A 17,680-nucleotide genomic window follows, 5' to 3' on the forward strand; every position below is an offset into this window, starting at 1 on the left:
CCTGGCCCTGCATAGGACCATCCCCAAGCCACACCATGTGTCTGAGAGTATCACCCAAATGCTTCTTGAACTCTGTCAGGTTTGGTGCTGTGACCATTTAAAAACTAAGATTATGTTAATGAACTCTTTTGCATAAATTAGCTTCACATAAATATTGTCTTTTCCATTTGTGTGCTAATACTTTGTACTAAGCAAAGCTGAAGTTAATGCAATTTCATATTTGTAATCTGTATATGTACCTCATATTTTAAAATGTAACTTTTTCAAAGATGAAGAAATTATAGAAAAGAACACACAAGGGTCTAAGAGGGAACAGTGACACTTGTTTGGGGTGTGGATATGAATCTTAACTTTGGATTTCCCAGTGTTTAGAAATTTAAGTTTAGCCACTCCCCACATTCTAGGACTTCCACACTAATATATCATTGCACATCTTCATTTTGACATTAAAAATAAAAACTTATGTATTACAGCTCAGTTTTTTCCTCCCCTCGCTCCTTTTTAGCCACAGAAGACATTAACTGCCTGATGGACTCTTCTAATTTTGCCGATGACTAGTATATGCAGTCTTGCCATTATTCCCCAGATACTAAGCTCACCTTCCTTATATGTCCTCTCTGAATACTTGATAGAGGATGTTCCAGTCGTTTTGGGTCTACCTCAGTTATGTATCACTAGCTTACTGTCTAACTTTTTCAAGTCATTTTGGGTCACCACTATAACTACACTGATAAACTGTCCTGTGTCAGACATATATACAGTAATGAAAGCATTTTCTTTCTGGATTAGCTCAAACAACCTTCAAACTCTGTGCTAAATCAAATGAAATACACTCTTACTTCATAACAAGAGTGCTGCCTTCTTTTTGTTGGATAGCCATATCGTAACTACAACAGCACAGACTCACAACTTAATTCTACTACAATCACTCATGTAGGTTCTATTTTAGATAAGGAACTAAAAGAAAAAAGAGGGGATAAAAGTATTTCCCTGCTTTATAAAGATGCTTGGAAAATAAACACCATTTAAAAATAGTTAAGTACTGTTACAGTATAGCACTCAGGCAGTACAGTGATAAATGCCACGACTACCTGTGATTGATAAATAGCTTACTGGTTAAAGCTGAAAATTTTCAACTATCCCTTAGTGTGCAAATTTAATTACATCCTTTCCACTGTGCTCTCCCTTAAAATGCTCCATTACATCTTTACATCTCAGTCTGTGGTGATCAGATTCCCCTGCCCACCAGCATCACAGTACTCCAAATAATTCTGTGCCCTGGAGAGTTTTAAGAACAGAAGGGGAAACATAGGGAAAACAATATCCTTTTTTCAAAATGGAATTTAAGGTATGAGGAAAGTACATCTGTTCATAAGACATAAGTTCCACTTTTATCTCAATACCATATCATCAGCTGAAACACACCATCAAGGTGAATACTGATGAAAATAATCTGAGTAGTCATCCATTTACTTTTCTCTGCCCTAAAGCTTTTTGCAGGTGTGGAAGGTATGGCAGGAGCATCCCCTGGCAGGAGGGAGAGAAGTAGTGTTAGGAAGTATGTCCTATATCATTTCATAGAACCTGCTTAAACACCTTTCAAAATAATTTTTCCTCATCTACCCTAATACTGGCACAAAGGGAAAGCTATAAGCCACAAGCTAAGCAAAAGGAGAGGTTCAAGTTCCCTGGTTATATTCCAGTCCTTAGATCTGACTTTGAGAAATGGGATCCAGTCAGATTGGTGGGTCAGAGAAGAATCTGGACACAGAAATGGAATAATTCCATGATGTAGTAGATGTCATCATTGCCCATGGCTAAGCAGAACAGATTCAAAAAGGATTTTACAATTGCTCAAAGTACTCTTAGAAGTAAGAAACATTTTTTGACACACAAAAGATTTCCAAAGAGCACCCTGAAGGATCCAGGCAAAGATCAAGGAACATACCCAATACATACTCTTCAAAGATGCCAAGAAGCATGAGAACTCGCATTACATTGGTATCAGTGATTTCCTCAAGCTATCTGATGGTTGCAGTAACTATAGCCACAAGTTGTTTTATTCTTTATTGCTATTCACTGACTTCTCATCTTTATAAAAATTTCTAAAAGAAGGTTAGAGCAGTTTTGCAAGACACTTCACAAAAAATATAGCAGTACTCACAGTAAAATGGAGTAAGATCAACAATTGAAATAAATGTAGAGCTCCACAAAGAATCTCACTTTTATGAATCTACAATTAATGTTTGTACATCAATTTTTCTTCTCATCAAAGTCCTATATGATCAATATAATACAACCAAGATCTTTTCAGAGAACAAGTAAAACAAATTCCATAATTTATATCTCATTTGTGACTATAGGCAGATCAAGAAGATCTACTTTTACCTTGTTCTATCATGGAAAGATTGGCAGCCTTTATCACTGAAAATATCACATGTAGGTACTATTGTTTTGCTTCTTCAAAGTAACTTAATTACATTAACAACAAGAACAAAAAATTGCTAATATTTTAGCTTTTAATATAAAATACTACAGGAAAGTTACTCAAAAGGTAATTAAACAATAAGCATATTTAAGGAACCTTTATTTGATGCAAACAACAATTCAGTAATTTGAAGAACAAAAAAGGTTTCATCTTTTTCTTTTCTGTTCATTGGCAATATTACCATGAAGTAAAAATAAATTGCAAATTTCAAGTAAATAGTTTAAATTTCCTTACACAAAAACAGTCACCTAAAATGGTTGAAAATGTTGAGCAACAGAAAAGTTTATTTACCAGAAACAAATGTGAGACTTTCCCTTATTTGTATTTTGCCAAATTTACCCTTTATCTAGAAGAAAATTCAAACCAAAAATTTTGATCACATATTTCTGCATGTATGCCAAGAAATAACCCCCATATTAAATACTTATACACATGAACAGGTCAGCATTGCATATTGTAATATTGGACAAATTGCTGGTCCACATTTTTACATGTTGCAGTGCATTGTTACAAAAATAATTTATGCAAAGTAGCTTTAACTTTTCCCAGAAATAAGAGGAACCTGATTGATCATCCAAGCCCAGGAACCAAAGGCAGTTTCAGACTTTCAATAAATTGTTCTGACAAATTAGGTAATAAATTTTTTCACTTACACATGTCAAAGTAATTTTTCAATAGTGAACTAATTAAACAATGCACTCCTAATTCTGCAAACAAAACATATTTCAGGTGAACCAAAATACATTGAAATTATTAGATTTGGTCAAGTTTACTGTTGCTGATAAGAACTAGATGTGCAACAAGTAAATTTCACTCTTATTATCAAGAGAAGACTTAAGAACAACTGTGGGAGCAAGATTCAAATTATTTACCTTAGTGGCATACACAAAAATAGGAACTAATTCAAGCAGCTTCCAGGCAAAGCATTGTGCTGAAAATGTCTCCTATTGTACTGGTAACAGATCAACACAAGAAAGGACTCCAGTGGGCAACTGCTGCATTCCTGCTGTCTACTGATATCAATTTATCCAACATCTACCAATAGTAGCTTATCCAACATCTACTTTTGAAAAACTAGCATCAAAGCCAAAGGCCCCATAGAGTATTTACAATGCCCACACATCCCAACACACTTTTTGGAATAGAATAGATGCACCATACCTAAAAAAATCCCTGCAAGTAAGAACAAACTTGTTACTTGTATATAAATATTTATGCCTCAAATGTTTTTCAAACTATGAACTTGTTCAGTCCAGAAAGGAGAAAAAAAAAATTAGGACTAAATGAACAAAGTGTATATTAAAATGGATCCTCTGCAAACCCAACATATCTTTATATACTTCTAATGCCACAAGGGGCAACCAGCTCCTCTTCTAGACTAGTTAAGTTGAAAAGAGGTAGTCATCAATATCTCAGGAAAGAAGAAAACAAAGAAAAATGTAGAATTCTCATGAAAGTGATGTTTATTCTACAAATCACTTAAATTTTGAGTTTAGGAGAATCTTTAAAGACTTCAGCTGTAAACCATTAAATATATCTTTTACTTCTCTGAAATGTGGCATAATTTACTAGAGAACTTCAGAGAAAGTTCTAACATGCTTGATCCATCAGGTAGGGTATGCACATGCAAGATGCCTAGTGAGTTATTACTCTGGCCTTCCCACATGCAAATGCAGTTGCTACCAGGAACTCTAAGATAGTGATTCCAAATTTCAGATTTGTGGAATTATGGATTTCACAATGGTTATCTTTACAAAAGGACAATATGTAGTAAGTAAGCTGAGTTCCAGGAAATATACTTTTGCTCTCGTTACTTCCTTGGAGAACAGTTGCTTGCCCCACTGATTTCAGTGAGTACAACAGTATGCCTGTCTCAGCATCAAGAGACTGTTATTTTAGAAATAAATTTGAGTATAACTCCAAAGTTTTCTTGATGAGTTAATATCCATAAGCTATATTTCTCAAAGATTTGTCAATTTTGTCTTTGTCAAAGCTCTATAGATAAAGGATTTAAGCAAAAAATTTATACTCCTTTTTTGTCTAGTTTTCAGCTGCACCAAAAGGTATTAGTGAGTAGCTCAGCTGTGCTTCCCAGAAGACTGTGAGAAGCATCAGAAGTTTGCTCACTGAGCCAATACAATCTGGATACAGTTTTTCATTCTGGAATACTCCCTTTCTTGTCACTCCTATCTAAAAGATGAGACCTAACTGATTACTCTGCTTCACAAGTGAGACTTTTCAGCAGTACTAGAACTCAAAGATGGACCATTACATTACAAAAATGCCATGGAATTTTACACTGCTACAAAAAAGTCTATTTCAGAGACATTTTAGAAAGCATATATGCACTATATATGGCTCATAGGGCTCTAAAAATTACCAATTTTCTGCACATAGATTTGTGTGAATTCAAAGTCTATCCTTATGAGCTGAATTCCATCAGAAAGTTTTCAGTATTCCTTATGAAGAATATAAAAGTTTCATCAGAAATCTTTAGACTAATCTGACAACAAGGATGCGATAATTTTATGTCTGATTCTAGATACCTATTATTGTTAAAAATGAAAATTTTACCTGTCCTGAATATCAAAAAGGGAGACAGAAAATGTTCATATTTCCAGGATAAAGAGAAAATATTTAACAAGGAGGTTAATATTTTACAAATAAGCAATACTCACGCTGAATTATGAAGTCTTTAAGGGTCAATACAATCAAGTTAGTAGATAGAGAACAGACATGTAAAAATAAATTCATCATACAGATATCAACTCTGTACCATGCACATAAACATAGTTATACATTCACAAAGATGATTTCTACATCATTTCTTATCAGATCAACTTTGTCAGAAAACATTTCAATCTTGAATTAATGAGCAATGATATACATAGAACTGCATTCATAAATAATCCTGTATACAGCTGAAATCCTCTCTCCTGCCACTTTATCTGCCTATTTTTGAGACATGACAGCTCTATAAACATAACTACATAAGAAATCTAAAAGCTTTAAATGCTAAACAATAAAAAAGAAAAGAAACCTGACCAGTTAGTAGCACTGATTTCACAATGTGAAATTATCTACTACAGTCTGAAACCAAAGAAACCAAAATTATAGCACCAAGAATAAAAAAGTGTTAAATCTGCAGAAGAGACAATCAAATATCAAATCTACAATCTATTATGAATAAATTCCTGTTCATATTGTTAATTTGAAAATTACAGTCCACTGTTTACCAGTTCCTTTCCTCTTTCTGCATACACTGGACCATAGAGACAAAGCTATGTGAATTCTCCTAAAGATAGAACTTTTTAATAAGCTTATTGTCACACAGCCTAAAGTGTGGAGGTTTCCCAACAGAGTTGCATTTATACTGTAAAAGAGGCAGATGGGGTTTTGTAACTGCCGTTTTATTTCATCATGTCAAAATATCCCTTGGAAAAAACACATTTAATTTCCAAATAAAAATATAAAAGAATCTTGGGGCTTGTATACATAGCATTTCACACCACTTCATCTACAGTAATTTAGTTACAGTAGTACCATTCCCTTATACAGACACACCTAATCATTCATATAGCAGTTATGTTTAACTAGATAAACTACCAGAATAAACTAATGTAACTGAAGTACAGTTTAAGACTATTTAAGTGTTCCCACATTAGGAACTTGCATTGGAATAAACAAATCATTTTAGTTACACTGTAGCAAGATTTCGAATAACCACAATCCCATAGACAAATTTCAATTTGTTCCCCAAAATCACCATATAAGCAAGCCTATAAACTAACTATCAAATGTTTGCATTTAATTTCTAACCACAGGAGTAGCAAATATAAAAGAACAGGAGTATACAAGATATAATGCAATTAACATTAAAAAAAAAATCTTACCTTTATTAGATTTGGATGACTTGTTCTTGTTAGGTTTAAAACAAGAGTCCCTTGATTTATCTTCTCTATCCTTAATAAATTTCTGCACATCATCCAATGAAAGCTTTTGAAGGACAACTACAGGCTTAGCTCCTTTATTTAGGTCTTCAACTAGCCCAATCTTCTCTACTTTATCCTGTTCACCTTTAAATTCAGTTTTCCTTGATTCCTGAGTGACATTGACATCTTTATCACGCTTGATTTTTGGAATGACAAAATGTTTCAATGTGCCAGATCTTGCCCCCAACAAATAACTAGGAAACTCTGCTTTATTGTCAGCATGTGCTTTATTACTATCTACTTTACTCTTATTACCATCTGTCCGTCGTTCATCCTTGCTGTTGGGTGATTTAAAACCAGGTCTATCAAGTCTTGATTTACTAGAATCTCCTCTACCTTCCTGTTTAATGCGAGGACTGTCAGGTCTTGATTTCTGATCCCCAGAAGAAAACCTTTCCCTTGATTCACCAGACTCATGTCTATGTTTCCTTGCAAATTTGTCAGGTTTTGAACCATCAGATTTAATACCATGTTTAGAATCATGTTCATTTTTGTTTGAGGATCTCAAATATTCAGGCCTTCTGATCTTGGATGGATCTTCTCTGTATCTCTCTGATTCCTCCCTGTCCTCAGATCTTTGTTTAAGGCTATCATGGTCATGCCTCGGTGTATCCGAAACTGAATGTCCATCAGGCCTTTGTTTTGTTGGATCAGACCTACTTTCAGATTTTATCCTTGAAGAATCAGATTTCACATCTATTTTATGCCTAGATATTTCTATTTTCTTATCTGGTAATTGTTTACTTGAGTCCCTCCTGTTATCATGTCTATGTTTTGGTGTTTCGGGCCTGCCTTCATTCTTCTGTTTTGGTGTTTCGGATCTCTGCCTTATTTCCTGTTTGCCATTATTTTGTTTTCCCTCATTTTGTTTCATCCCCATTTGCCTGCTCTGGTTTTGTTTTGATTCTGTTTGTCTGTTCTCATTGTGTTTCACTTCCATTTGTCTGCTTTCATGCTTGCTTTCACGTTTAGCTTCTACCTGTTTCTTCTCATTCTGTTTACTTTCCAACTGCCTGCTCACATTTTGCTGAAATTCCATTTGTCTGTTTTCATTTTGCTGGATATCTGTCTTTTGACCTCCAAAGTCTGATGTTTTCCTAAAAATCTCAGGATGGTTTTCAGGTTTAAATTTAAAAACTCCAACAGTGTCTTCTTGGGGAACGCACACAAACCCATCATTATACTGTTTAATTTCTTCAGGTTTTTTGATGATGTCCAAATCCTGAGTTACTGTTGCCTGAGAGTCTGCTCTTCCTGCTTGCTGCAGATCAATACTAACCATCAATGCTGGCCTCGCCCCATTTCCTACAGAACCTGTCTCCTGAGAAGCTGCTCTATTTCCTCCAGTAGCACCTCCAACCTCCTGTGGTTTGTTTTCTTGTTTTCGCTTCTTCAGAGGCTTATCTACAAATTAAAAGAGAAAAATCACAAATGCTATATATTAGAAACAGATAAATGTCCAAGCAAAAATGTCCATTCCCCTCAACCCCCACCAATTAATCCTCCTTCACATGTATGTGCACACAAACAACAAAACCCAATTAATTTAAAAGCAAGAATAGAATTTTTCTAATACTTTTTAATGTATTCGGGCTATCATTTGTTGTTAATCTACCACACGTGCCAATTAATCATTAAAAACACCTTCAAAACATATGAAATCAGTCCCTGTAAAATTCCCAAGAGAACCATCTAATAAAGAAGCTGCAATAATGGTCAAAAAATATCAATTTACAGTTGAAGCAAGTTTTGAGGAATACTACTATAAAAGATTCTCTTTTGAAGATTCAGCCTGCTTCATTATACATGAACTAAGCAAGGATCCGCAATGATTAAGACAGAGCTTCTCCCTACTTGATTCAGTTGGACTTCACAGATATTGTACCCAGGGAACACACAAACAATGAACAAAAATTATTAAAATAAGTCCAACACTCCATGTTTCTCTTTGAAGCAAGGAGTACATCAAGAGTATGAGTCTATGCCATATCACATGTATTAAATGGGGGGCCACTACACACTTAAAAGCTTGAGTATTTTCTCCTTGAAACCATAGTGCTTTTCATGGATGAAATAAAAAGTTCAGAGAGAATTTTATGTAGTGCCAAAAGCTTGACTCTACAATAATCCATTCAGTTTACATTTTTAAAAAAATCATTAAGAGTAGAATACAGAAAAATAGAAAGTGAGTTAACCACCTCCCCCATAATTTGTTAGAATTCATAGAAATGAGAAGCACATGAAAATATCAAAAAGAGTATGTTCTATTAATTTAAAATACAACCTATTTGTATTACTAACATGATACTCTAAACCAAAATTAATTTCTGCCGTGAAATTCAAAAACCCTACCTGCACTAAGGTTTATATTCTCATTTCTCAGCTATCATTTTGTAATTTGTCAATAACAAAAAATATTTTCTCTGTAATCAGAGAATATGATTTTAAGTCTAAGTAATGACCAAACACAGGTTGAAAATTCTGTCAAAATGTCTAGACCACAAATGCAATATAAGAAAAATAACTTATTTTATGCTTAGAATTCTGGTGCCTTATCACCAGATGCAATGAGCCAGCTCTCCTTTTGGGAGCAGGAGAAAGGTAAGGAAGATGCAATCAAGGAAGAGGGAATTAAACTCTTAACAAAAAACAAAACCCCAACCTCTCAAATTGTAAACCAGAATTATAACTATGACTTCTAATTTCCTCAATACTTGTAGAAGATTATGATTCAGAAGAATTAAAATTTTAAAGGATCATCTCCAAAATGAACATTAGAACACAGTAACAAGTAGTAAGATGGTCAATTCCAGTGATGTGAACAGGTTTGTGGGGTTTTTCCATCATTTAAATTCTCAAATCTGTTTGTATATCTCTAACTTCCTAAAACTCTAAAAGTACGTGCAACATTTAATGGCTGGAACAGTAAAGACAAATACAATAAATTCCACAGACAAACTGGACGACTGTAAATAAGGAACTTTTCAAAGTAGGAAGGTCTACCAATTAATCAATAAATTTGATTAATTGAAGGTGCAGCTTTTTAGCATGATGCTTTTTGCTTTTTCTGTACAACAACAAAAACTGTTGGATTCATATGAGAACTTATACAGATTAACTTCCCTACACTACTTATTAAAACAGATGGGGGGTTTTTTTGAAACCTTCATACAGTGACAAAGATTATTTTTCTCTGTGTGACTAAGAGGGCTTTGACCTCACTGAGCTTCATAGCAGGTCTTAGGATTGACCATGAGGTAGAAGCTTCCAGACTGAGACATTTCAAATTTGATTACGTTTTAAATAAAACATACACCTTAATATACATACACACACACACATATCACTACCTTATTTCTCCATTAAAACTCCTGCAATTTTGAAACACAATTTGAGAAACTTGTGTTCTTAGGAAAGTCAGTCAGTTTTTTCATTTTAACCCAGAAATGTCAACCACACTGAAAAAGTCCTGTAAAGCTCTGATGGTGGATCTAGCTTTTAAGACATTACTGTTACCAGTTATCTGCCCTGTTCCTTTAACTGAGGTTATCACCTGTAGCAGAAGGGAACCCACATTCACATTTCTACAAGAGTGTTTCATTGTCCAGTTGTAGTGGGTTTCTGTGGCCAGGTTTTGGTAGCAGGGGGGCTGCAGGGGGGCTACAGGGGTGGCTTCTATTAGAAGCTGCTAGAAGCTTCCCCTGTCTGATGGAGTCAATGCCAGCCGGCTCCAGGATGGGCTTCCTGCCACTGGCCAAGGCCAAGTCAATCAGGAGTAATAGTAATGCCTCTGTGATAACGTATTTAAGAACAGAAAGGTATTGCACAGAAAGAATTCCAACCAGGGAAGACTGGAGTGAGAACATGGGAACAACAAGGTAGACACCAAGGTCAGTGCAGAAGGAGGGGGAGAAGGTGCTCCAGGTGCCAGAGCTGAGGCTTCTGCAGCCTGTGGTGAAGACCATGGTGAGGAAGACTGTCCCCCTGCAGCCCATGAAGGACCATCAGGGTGCAGAGACCCACCTGCAGCCCATGGAGAAGCCCATGCTGGAGCAGGTGGATGCATGAAGGAGGTTGTGACCCCGTGGGAGGCCCAAGATGGAGCAGGGTCCTGCCACGTACCTACAGCCCATGGAGAAAGGAGCCCATGCTGCAGCAGGCTTTTCCCAGATAGGACTTGTGGTCCCTGTGGGGGACCCACGCTGGTACAGCTCATTGATGAAGGACTGCACCCCATGGAGAAGTGACCCACAGGACAGCAGTTCTGTTAAGAACTGTTGCCTGTGGGATGGACTCACACTGGAGATGTCCATCAAGGACTGACTCCCATGGGAGGGACCCCATGGGAGCAGGGGAAGGACTTCTCTCTCTGAGCAGTGGCAGAAACAACAACTGACTGTAAACCCCATTCCCCATCCCCCTGAACCACTGCAGGGGAGAAGGGAGAACATGGAAGGAAGGAGGGGTGGGAGGAAGGTGTTTTGTCAGTGATGAGGATCAGTAGGTGAACCTGTCCCAGCTCTTAACTCATGAATCCTTCACTGTTTTTTTTCTCTGTCCAGTTGCAGAGGGGAGTGAGAGAGCAGCTGTAGTGAGTACCTGGCATCCAGCCAGGGTCAGCCCACTACACCGGTGCATCAGATTATGGCACCAGTGAAGATGGTTTGCATTAACCTCCCAGACTGAACAAGCCAGTTTAGAGCCAAGCAAATGTTTCCTTCTGCTACCCCTACTATAGAAGCAAGGCAAATGGCCAGGAGATGTAATGCTTTAAACTGATGCAGCTGGATCAATCAAAACTCACCTCCAAGATTAAACAAGCAAAACAATTCAAATATGACCAGTTTTCTCTCTTGAACTTCCATGGGCTCAAAATGCTGCTCTTCATCATCATCAGAAATGTCAAATTGTAAGTTGAGAACATATAAATAGATGATCGCATCACAACTTGGCACATTCTCTCTAAATACAGAGCTCTTTTGTTTCTCTTGATAACTGAGTACTGATGTTTAGTAAGTTATAACCACAACCTGTTGATATCTTATCTGAGAAGAAAGGGATATATCCAAAATTTTCTTTTCCTAAATGGTAAGGTGATTGTAGATGGAGTTATAGATTATTGACAGATTTCTTGATATTTCCAGTGCATCTGGAGGGCAGTCCTCAGAACTAGACTTGATCATTACAGTTTTGCCTCTACGAGATTTCTGGATCTAGGGTCCTGGTCAATGGCAAGTTGAACATGAGTCAGCAGTGCCCTGGCAGCCAGGAGGGCCAACCGTGTCCTGGGGTGCATCAGGCACAGCATCACTGGGGATTGTCCTGCTCTGTTCTGCAGATATTCACTGTGAATATTCTGTGAAGTTTTGGGCACCACAATATAAGAAAGATATTAAGCCAGTAGAGAGTGTCCAAAGGAGGGCAATGAAGATGAAGGGTCTTGAGGGGAAGCTGTAGGGGGAATGGCTGAGGGCACTTGGTCTGTTCAGTCTGGAGAAGAGGAGACTGAGGGGAGACCTCACTGCAGTCTACAACTTCCTCATGAGGGGAAGAGGAGGGGCAGGTACTGATTTCCTCTCTGTGGTGACCAGTGACAGGACCTGAGGCAATGGTCTGAAGTGTCAGGGGAGGTTTAGGTTTGATATTAGAAAAAGGTTCTTCCCCCAGAGGGTGGTTGGGCACTGGAACAGGCTCCCCAGGGCAGTGGTCACAGCACCAAGCCTGACAGAGTTCAAGAAGCATTTGGACAATGCTCTCAGGCACATAGTGGGATTGTTGGGGTGTCCTGCACAGGGCCGAGAGTTGGACTCGATGATCCTGATGGGTCCCTTCCAACTCAGCATATTCTACAAAAATATCAGGTTGAACTAGTGCATTAAAGATAGGATGAGCACATAGTACCACTATCCTCATTGAGCATAATGGAAAAACTCCACTGAATGGGGACAAAAATGGTTTTGGTTGCCATCATAGCTGCAGACATATGAAAGGTGAAAACCACCACTGGGCTTCAAGGGCTTTATCAAATTTTGAACTCACTTTGAACTATATGAGAATAATCAATAAAATATCAGAGAAGTAAGGAAAGAGTAATTAACCTCTGAAAACAGATGTCTTCAAGTCTTCTCTTTTACAATCAAATATATGCAAGTGTGCATAAATCTGCCTTGTTAAGACATGAGTCCCAAGACCTCATAGGGTCTTAAGGAACAGATGAACTTAGGAACTTTGCAATATGCATTCAAATATACTTCATAATCTTCGAGACATCAGTATCCAAGTTTAGTCCACTTCATTCCATAGATGATAGAATTTCTTTTTATTATCAGGATCTAGGACTTTGCCAAAATATCAGACTAACATTTTTCTTTCCAACCCTGCAGACCTAGGTTCAAAGCTTGCCATAGTTCTGAACAGGTAGGCTCATGTGCTCTTGAGACCAATGAAGTTTTATCAGGATCTTTTTGCTTCCTTTTTCCAACAGTTTTCATAATAGAAGGAATATGTAGTAAGCCACAGAAGAGCTTTTATGACTATATTATAGATCAGGTATTCAAGTTTGTTGTTCTTAGATTATTTTCTTTTTAAAAATATTATTCACTCTGCCCGCTTCCCTGCCTCCCAAGAACATAGGTACATCCAAAATGTATCTACATTTTGTTCAATTACTTGAACAAAACTTTATGACTGTTTTGAATAAAGTCTGATCCCAGTTATTCTCCTATGTATGCATTGGTTTTGCTTGGCAAATTTGCATGAACATTCTCTTTACATTGCAACATGCTCACCAAAAGGCAATACCTTGGTACTCAAAGCAAGATCATAAACTATCTTATTCTAAAAAAAAGTAGAGATGTTCTGTCAAATTAAATGGGTCACTGTGGTGCAAGAAACAAAATATTACAGGAACCACAAGTTTGAAATGGATTTCCAAGCAGTTGTGTCTCACCTGTCCTGTTATGAACAGTATTCCTGGAGACAAGTTGTGGCCTTCATCTTTGGAAATATCTGCATGTCAAAACAATGAGTACTTTCAGATTTAGAAATTAATGCAGAACCTTTGTGCAAAAACACATTGCACTGGAATAACCAAGAATACCTCTGAATATATTTCTGCTGAAACTGCAAGTCAATCGTGATTTGAAGAATATTCATCCTGAAAATAGATATACTTGGAAGCTGAGCAAGTATTAGGGACAGTAGCTGGATGAGGGGAGCTGTATTAAAGAAGTATCTGTATTCTTCCATTTAATCTGAAATCTTTCTAAAACAGCAGCCAGAACACCACTAGTGCTCAAGTCTCTGATGTTACTGCTTTCTTGCAAAGCCGATGATGGTCTTAAATCCCAGATTAAACTTTTTCAACAAATGAGTACAATAGGATGGTAGCCTAAAAACCTCTAGAACTGCTTGTCCTAGCAAATGGAAATGGGTGTTTCATAAATACTTGTGAAAAGGTAACAAGTCTAAATAAGAACCACATGCATGGTTGCTGAGCTTTGTTTTAGCTGAATGGTAACACTCCATTCTATTAATATTGTTTGGTAAACTTTAAAACCCAGAGATTTCTGATTTACCTTGAAGACACAACATATAAATTACCACTTCCCCATTTACACCCTGTAAGAGATTCACTTGGAGACTTCATATCCAAGATGGTTAAATGTGAATGTACTCCTCTTCAGAACTACAAAGACTGATCCTCTAACACTGAATTCTGTATGAACCATTTTGATCACTCAAGTACAAACTTTTTGCATAACAATAAAGAATGCAATATTTTAAAGCTGTAACACTCTTCAGAGATTATTGGGATATGCCTCCACTTATTTGCATTATTTAAATCAGCAGTGAATAAATTTATATCAAATATACCAGTCCTAAACAGTTATTACTTATTGTCAAACATTCCATTTTTGATCATCAAAGACAAGTCAGCCAGAGGTCAATTACAAGCTTATCTTATTTAAGCTAACAGTCAAGACTTGGAATTTTCGACAAATAACACATAACCATATGCCTAAATAGCAAATCTGTTTACTGACAACTGTTTTCTTTTCCTAGTTATTTTTCACAGATCTCTTCAAAGACGTGCAAGTGCCCTGTCCCTCCCCAACCAATAGTGTGTAGACAAGAATCTAAACCAATCAATATAATCTGAATATAAGTAAGATTTAAAATTACTTTAATGGTACTGATGGATGACATATCAATGGAGTGAGGGCAAATATCCATTCTTATCCTTCTACTCATTCATGAACATTCATTCAGCCTTACTGGTCATGAGATCTTGCTCTCACCTGACCTTCCCCCAAACCATATTCCAACAAGCAAAAAATTAAACAACTAAAGTGATCCCTCGCATAACTAGAAGAGATTCCCACAGCACTAGCTCCTCCCCTTAAAGGAGACACTCAGCAAACATAAGTCAAAAATTTTAGTCTTACTACTTGCTCTCTTACAGAAGAAACTAAGAAAGCAAAGTCATGAACCTGGTATAGGAAGCTTTATAGAACAGAACATAATTACAAAGGCTCCAAAGTAGAGGCCAGAGGGCTTCCAGCAGCTGCAGTTCAGAGGAAGGGATTGCCAAGAATCTGAACAGAAATAGCTGTTAATTTTTATCAATCTGTCAAGAGACTTTATCAAACTTCTGGTCACTATGCAAAAAAGAAAGTCCATCAGGAGGGATGTCCAAATTCATTCAGGAAAAAAACAACCACAAACCAAACCAAAACCAAACCCCCTAAAAGGACTATGACATGCCTTAGGGTATAGCACAATTCAGAATCTTCATTTTGGTAAAGTTCTGTTTGTTTTCTTGAATTTGACAATAATGTAATCAGAATAACTGGAGGATGAAATATGATCTTATGAATTTTTCTGCTTAAGAATGTTTGGTAACTCATTATTCCCTGTTAACAATAGTAACACAAAAGAAATATTACACTAGATAATAACAAGAATTGAACTACAGCAAATTATAATCAAGCATCTCCACTTGTTTAGAGACTGGAAGCTGTAATTTAACCTCCTTGAATTGTTTTTATAAACAATATGGTTTTGATCTATCTATAAGATAGATATTTCTGAAACAAATTCTGGGTTTTATCCATGTGATTGCTTTGTGAAGAATTATAGTTTTGTAAACTCAATTGTTAAAAAATCTGAGTAAAACCTGAAGTGTGAATACTTTTGAAATACATAATGCAGCACCTAACTTCACAAGAAAAAGGCAACTCACTAACAGCAGACTTATTTCATGTATCACTTACAGATTAACATATCCAATTAGTTTCAAATTCATTTGTAGGTACAACAAACTTTAGAAATAAGAAAATTACTTTAAAATTTATTGGTGAACACTTTTAATCTTCCTTGCAGATGTTGATTTTATTCTGACATCAAACCTTGCATTCAAAAATATCTTTAATTAACTAGATTCAGTAATATTTATACAGGATGATAATGAAAAAATGGATGCGTCATCTTAGATTGATGATGGAGTGAACTTAGTGACTATGAACTTTAGAAATGCTGGGTTTAAATTGTTAATAAGTTTTATTAATTATACATGGTATTTCTTTATCAAAATTTAAATCCTTTATAGAGAAGTGACTGTCCCAGAAAAAAATAAAGTCATTACTGGGTAAGTAATATTATAAATCCTCCCATCCATTTACCAGGTACAATCAAGTGCATACACTACATACATATTATATTTAATTTTCTAATCTTAGTTCATAGTACAAATCAAAATACAGTTCTTAATAAACTTCTGGGTTTTAGTTATTTCCTACATCTCCTTACAAGAACAGGTTTCTACACTACCCTACGTCAAGCACAACCTGGGATAAATGTGGGAATTTGCTTTCATGTTACACAAGAGCACCAAAGGAAAGTAAACATTATTTAAAAAAAATGCCTCTACTTTTCTTCTTAAAAAACTGTGTTTTTCAGTATTTCATTCTTTAAAAAAATATAAAAGAAAGTAATTTTTCCTAGATAGTTGGAAACATTGCAACACTTTATTGCAATTCTCCTTACTTTTCTTAAAGAATGTCTTAACACAAAACAAAAAGATCTCTCATCTGGAACTGGAACTGGATATTGCAAATCTGTTTTTTCTTGGGAAAGCTATATCAGGTGCCAGTTTCATCCATTACATAACACTACAAAATGCAGACCTAATGAAAGTTTGTATACACAAAAGACATGGTACCTAATTCGCACACTGTTCTACTACATAGAGGCATAATCATTTATATTTTACACTGTCTCATTTCATCTTCTGGTATTAATAACTGTAATCTTCTGTAAGATTACTATGCAAATGACTGTACTCTTATCTCTATTTTTGAGTAAATAAACTCCCTATAACATATTTTTGAAAATTAATAGTAATATACTGGTTATAATTATATGATCTGTCATTTCACTCATTGACTACATAAAATTAGATGTAAACAAACTATTAATTCTTAATAGTGTTCTTCTGTCGCTTCTTTTGGGGGGAGATGGGTAATGGGAGAAAGGGAAAGGAGCTGAATAAGAACCTAAAAGGTAAGAGAAAAAGTTGACTTCCCTATAAATGTAGTTTTGAGTTTTGCTCCGGCAGATTCACACTCTTGGGATGGGTGTGTCTGCTCCTATGGGCTTGAAACGAACTAAAAAAAGAAGGGCCCACAAGAGGCATCCAAATGCCCCCTAACTGATCCAATTATTGGAAATAAAATTACTACAGCTTCACTTCTCCATAATTCAAAGAATCTACAGTAAGATTCCAAAGTAGGTAAAATGGATCCTCAGAAGTAAAATATACAGGGAAAAAAAACTCCAAAGAAATGAGTAGGTTTGATTGTCCTGCTCTGCTCTGCACTGGGGCAGCCTCACTTGGAATATTGTGGCAGTTTTGGGCACCACAATATAAGAAAGATACGAGAGTGTCCAAAGGAGGGCAATGAAAATGGTGAAGGACCTTGAGGGGAAGCTGTATGAGGAGTGGCTGAGGGCATTCGATCTGTTCAGCCTGGAGAAGAGGAGACTGAGGGGAGACCTCATTGTGGTCTTCAACATCCTCATGAGGGGAGGCAGAGCCAGGTACCAATCTCTTCTCGTGACCAGTGACAGGACCTGAGGGAATGGCCTGAAGTTGTGTCAGGGGAGGTTTGATATAGGAAAAAGATTCTTCCCCCAGAGG

The 17,680-nt window shown here is 36.4% G+C and overlaps 1 protein-coding gene across 1 annotated transcript in view; it reads right to left on the bottom strand.

The window, feature by feature from the left end:
• The window catches only part of LOC113958776 (nipped-B-like protein), a 131,185-nt gene that overhangs the window by 50,988 nt on the left and 62,517 nt on the right, over positions 1–17,680 (bottom strand). Inside the window, exon 9 of the mRNA XM_027667317.1 lies at positions 6,382–7,884. Within this exon, the coding sequence (XP_027523118.1) occupies positions 6,382–7,884 (1,503 nt within the window). The remainder of the gene's footprint in view (positions 1–6,381; positions 7,885–17,680) is intronic.

Source organism: Corapipo altera, unplaced genomic scaffold, assembly GCF_003945725.1.
Source record: "Corapipo altera isolate COAL_440 unplaced genomic scaffold, ASM394572v1 61209, whole genome shotgun sequence".
Lineage (NCBI taxonomy): Eukaryota > Metazoa > Chordata > Aves > Passeriformes > Pipridae > Corapipo > Corapipo altera.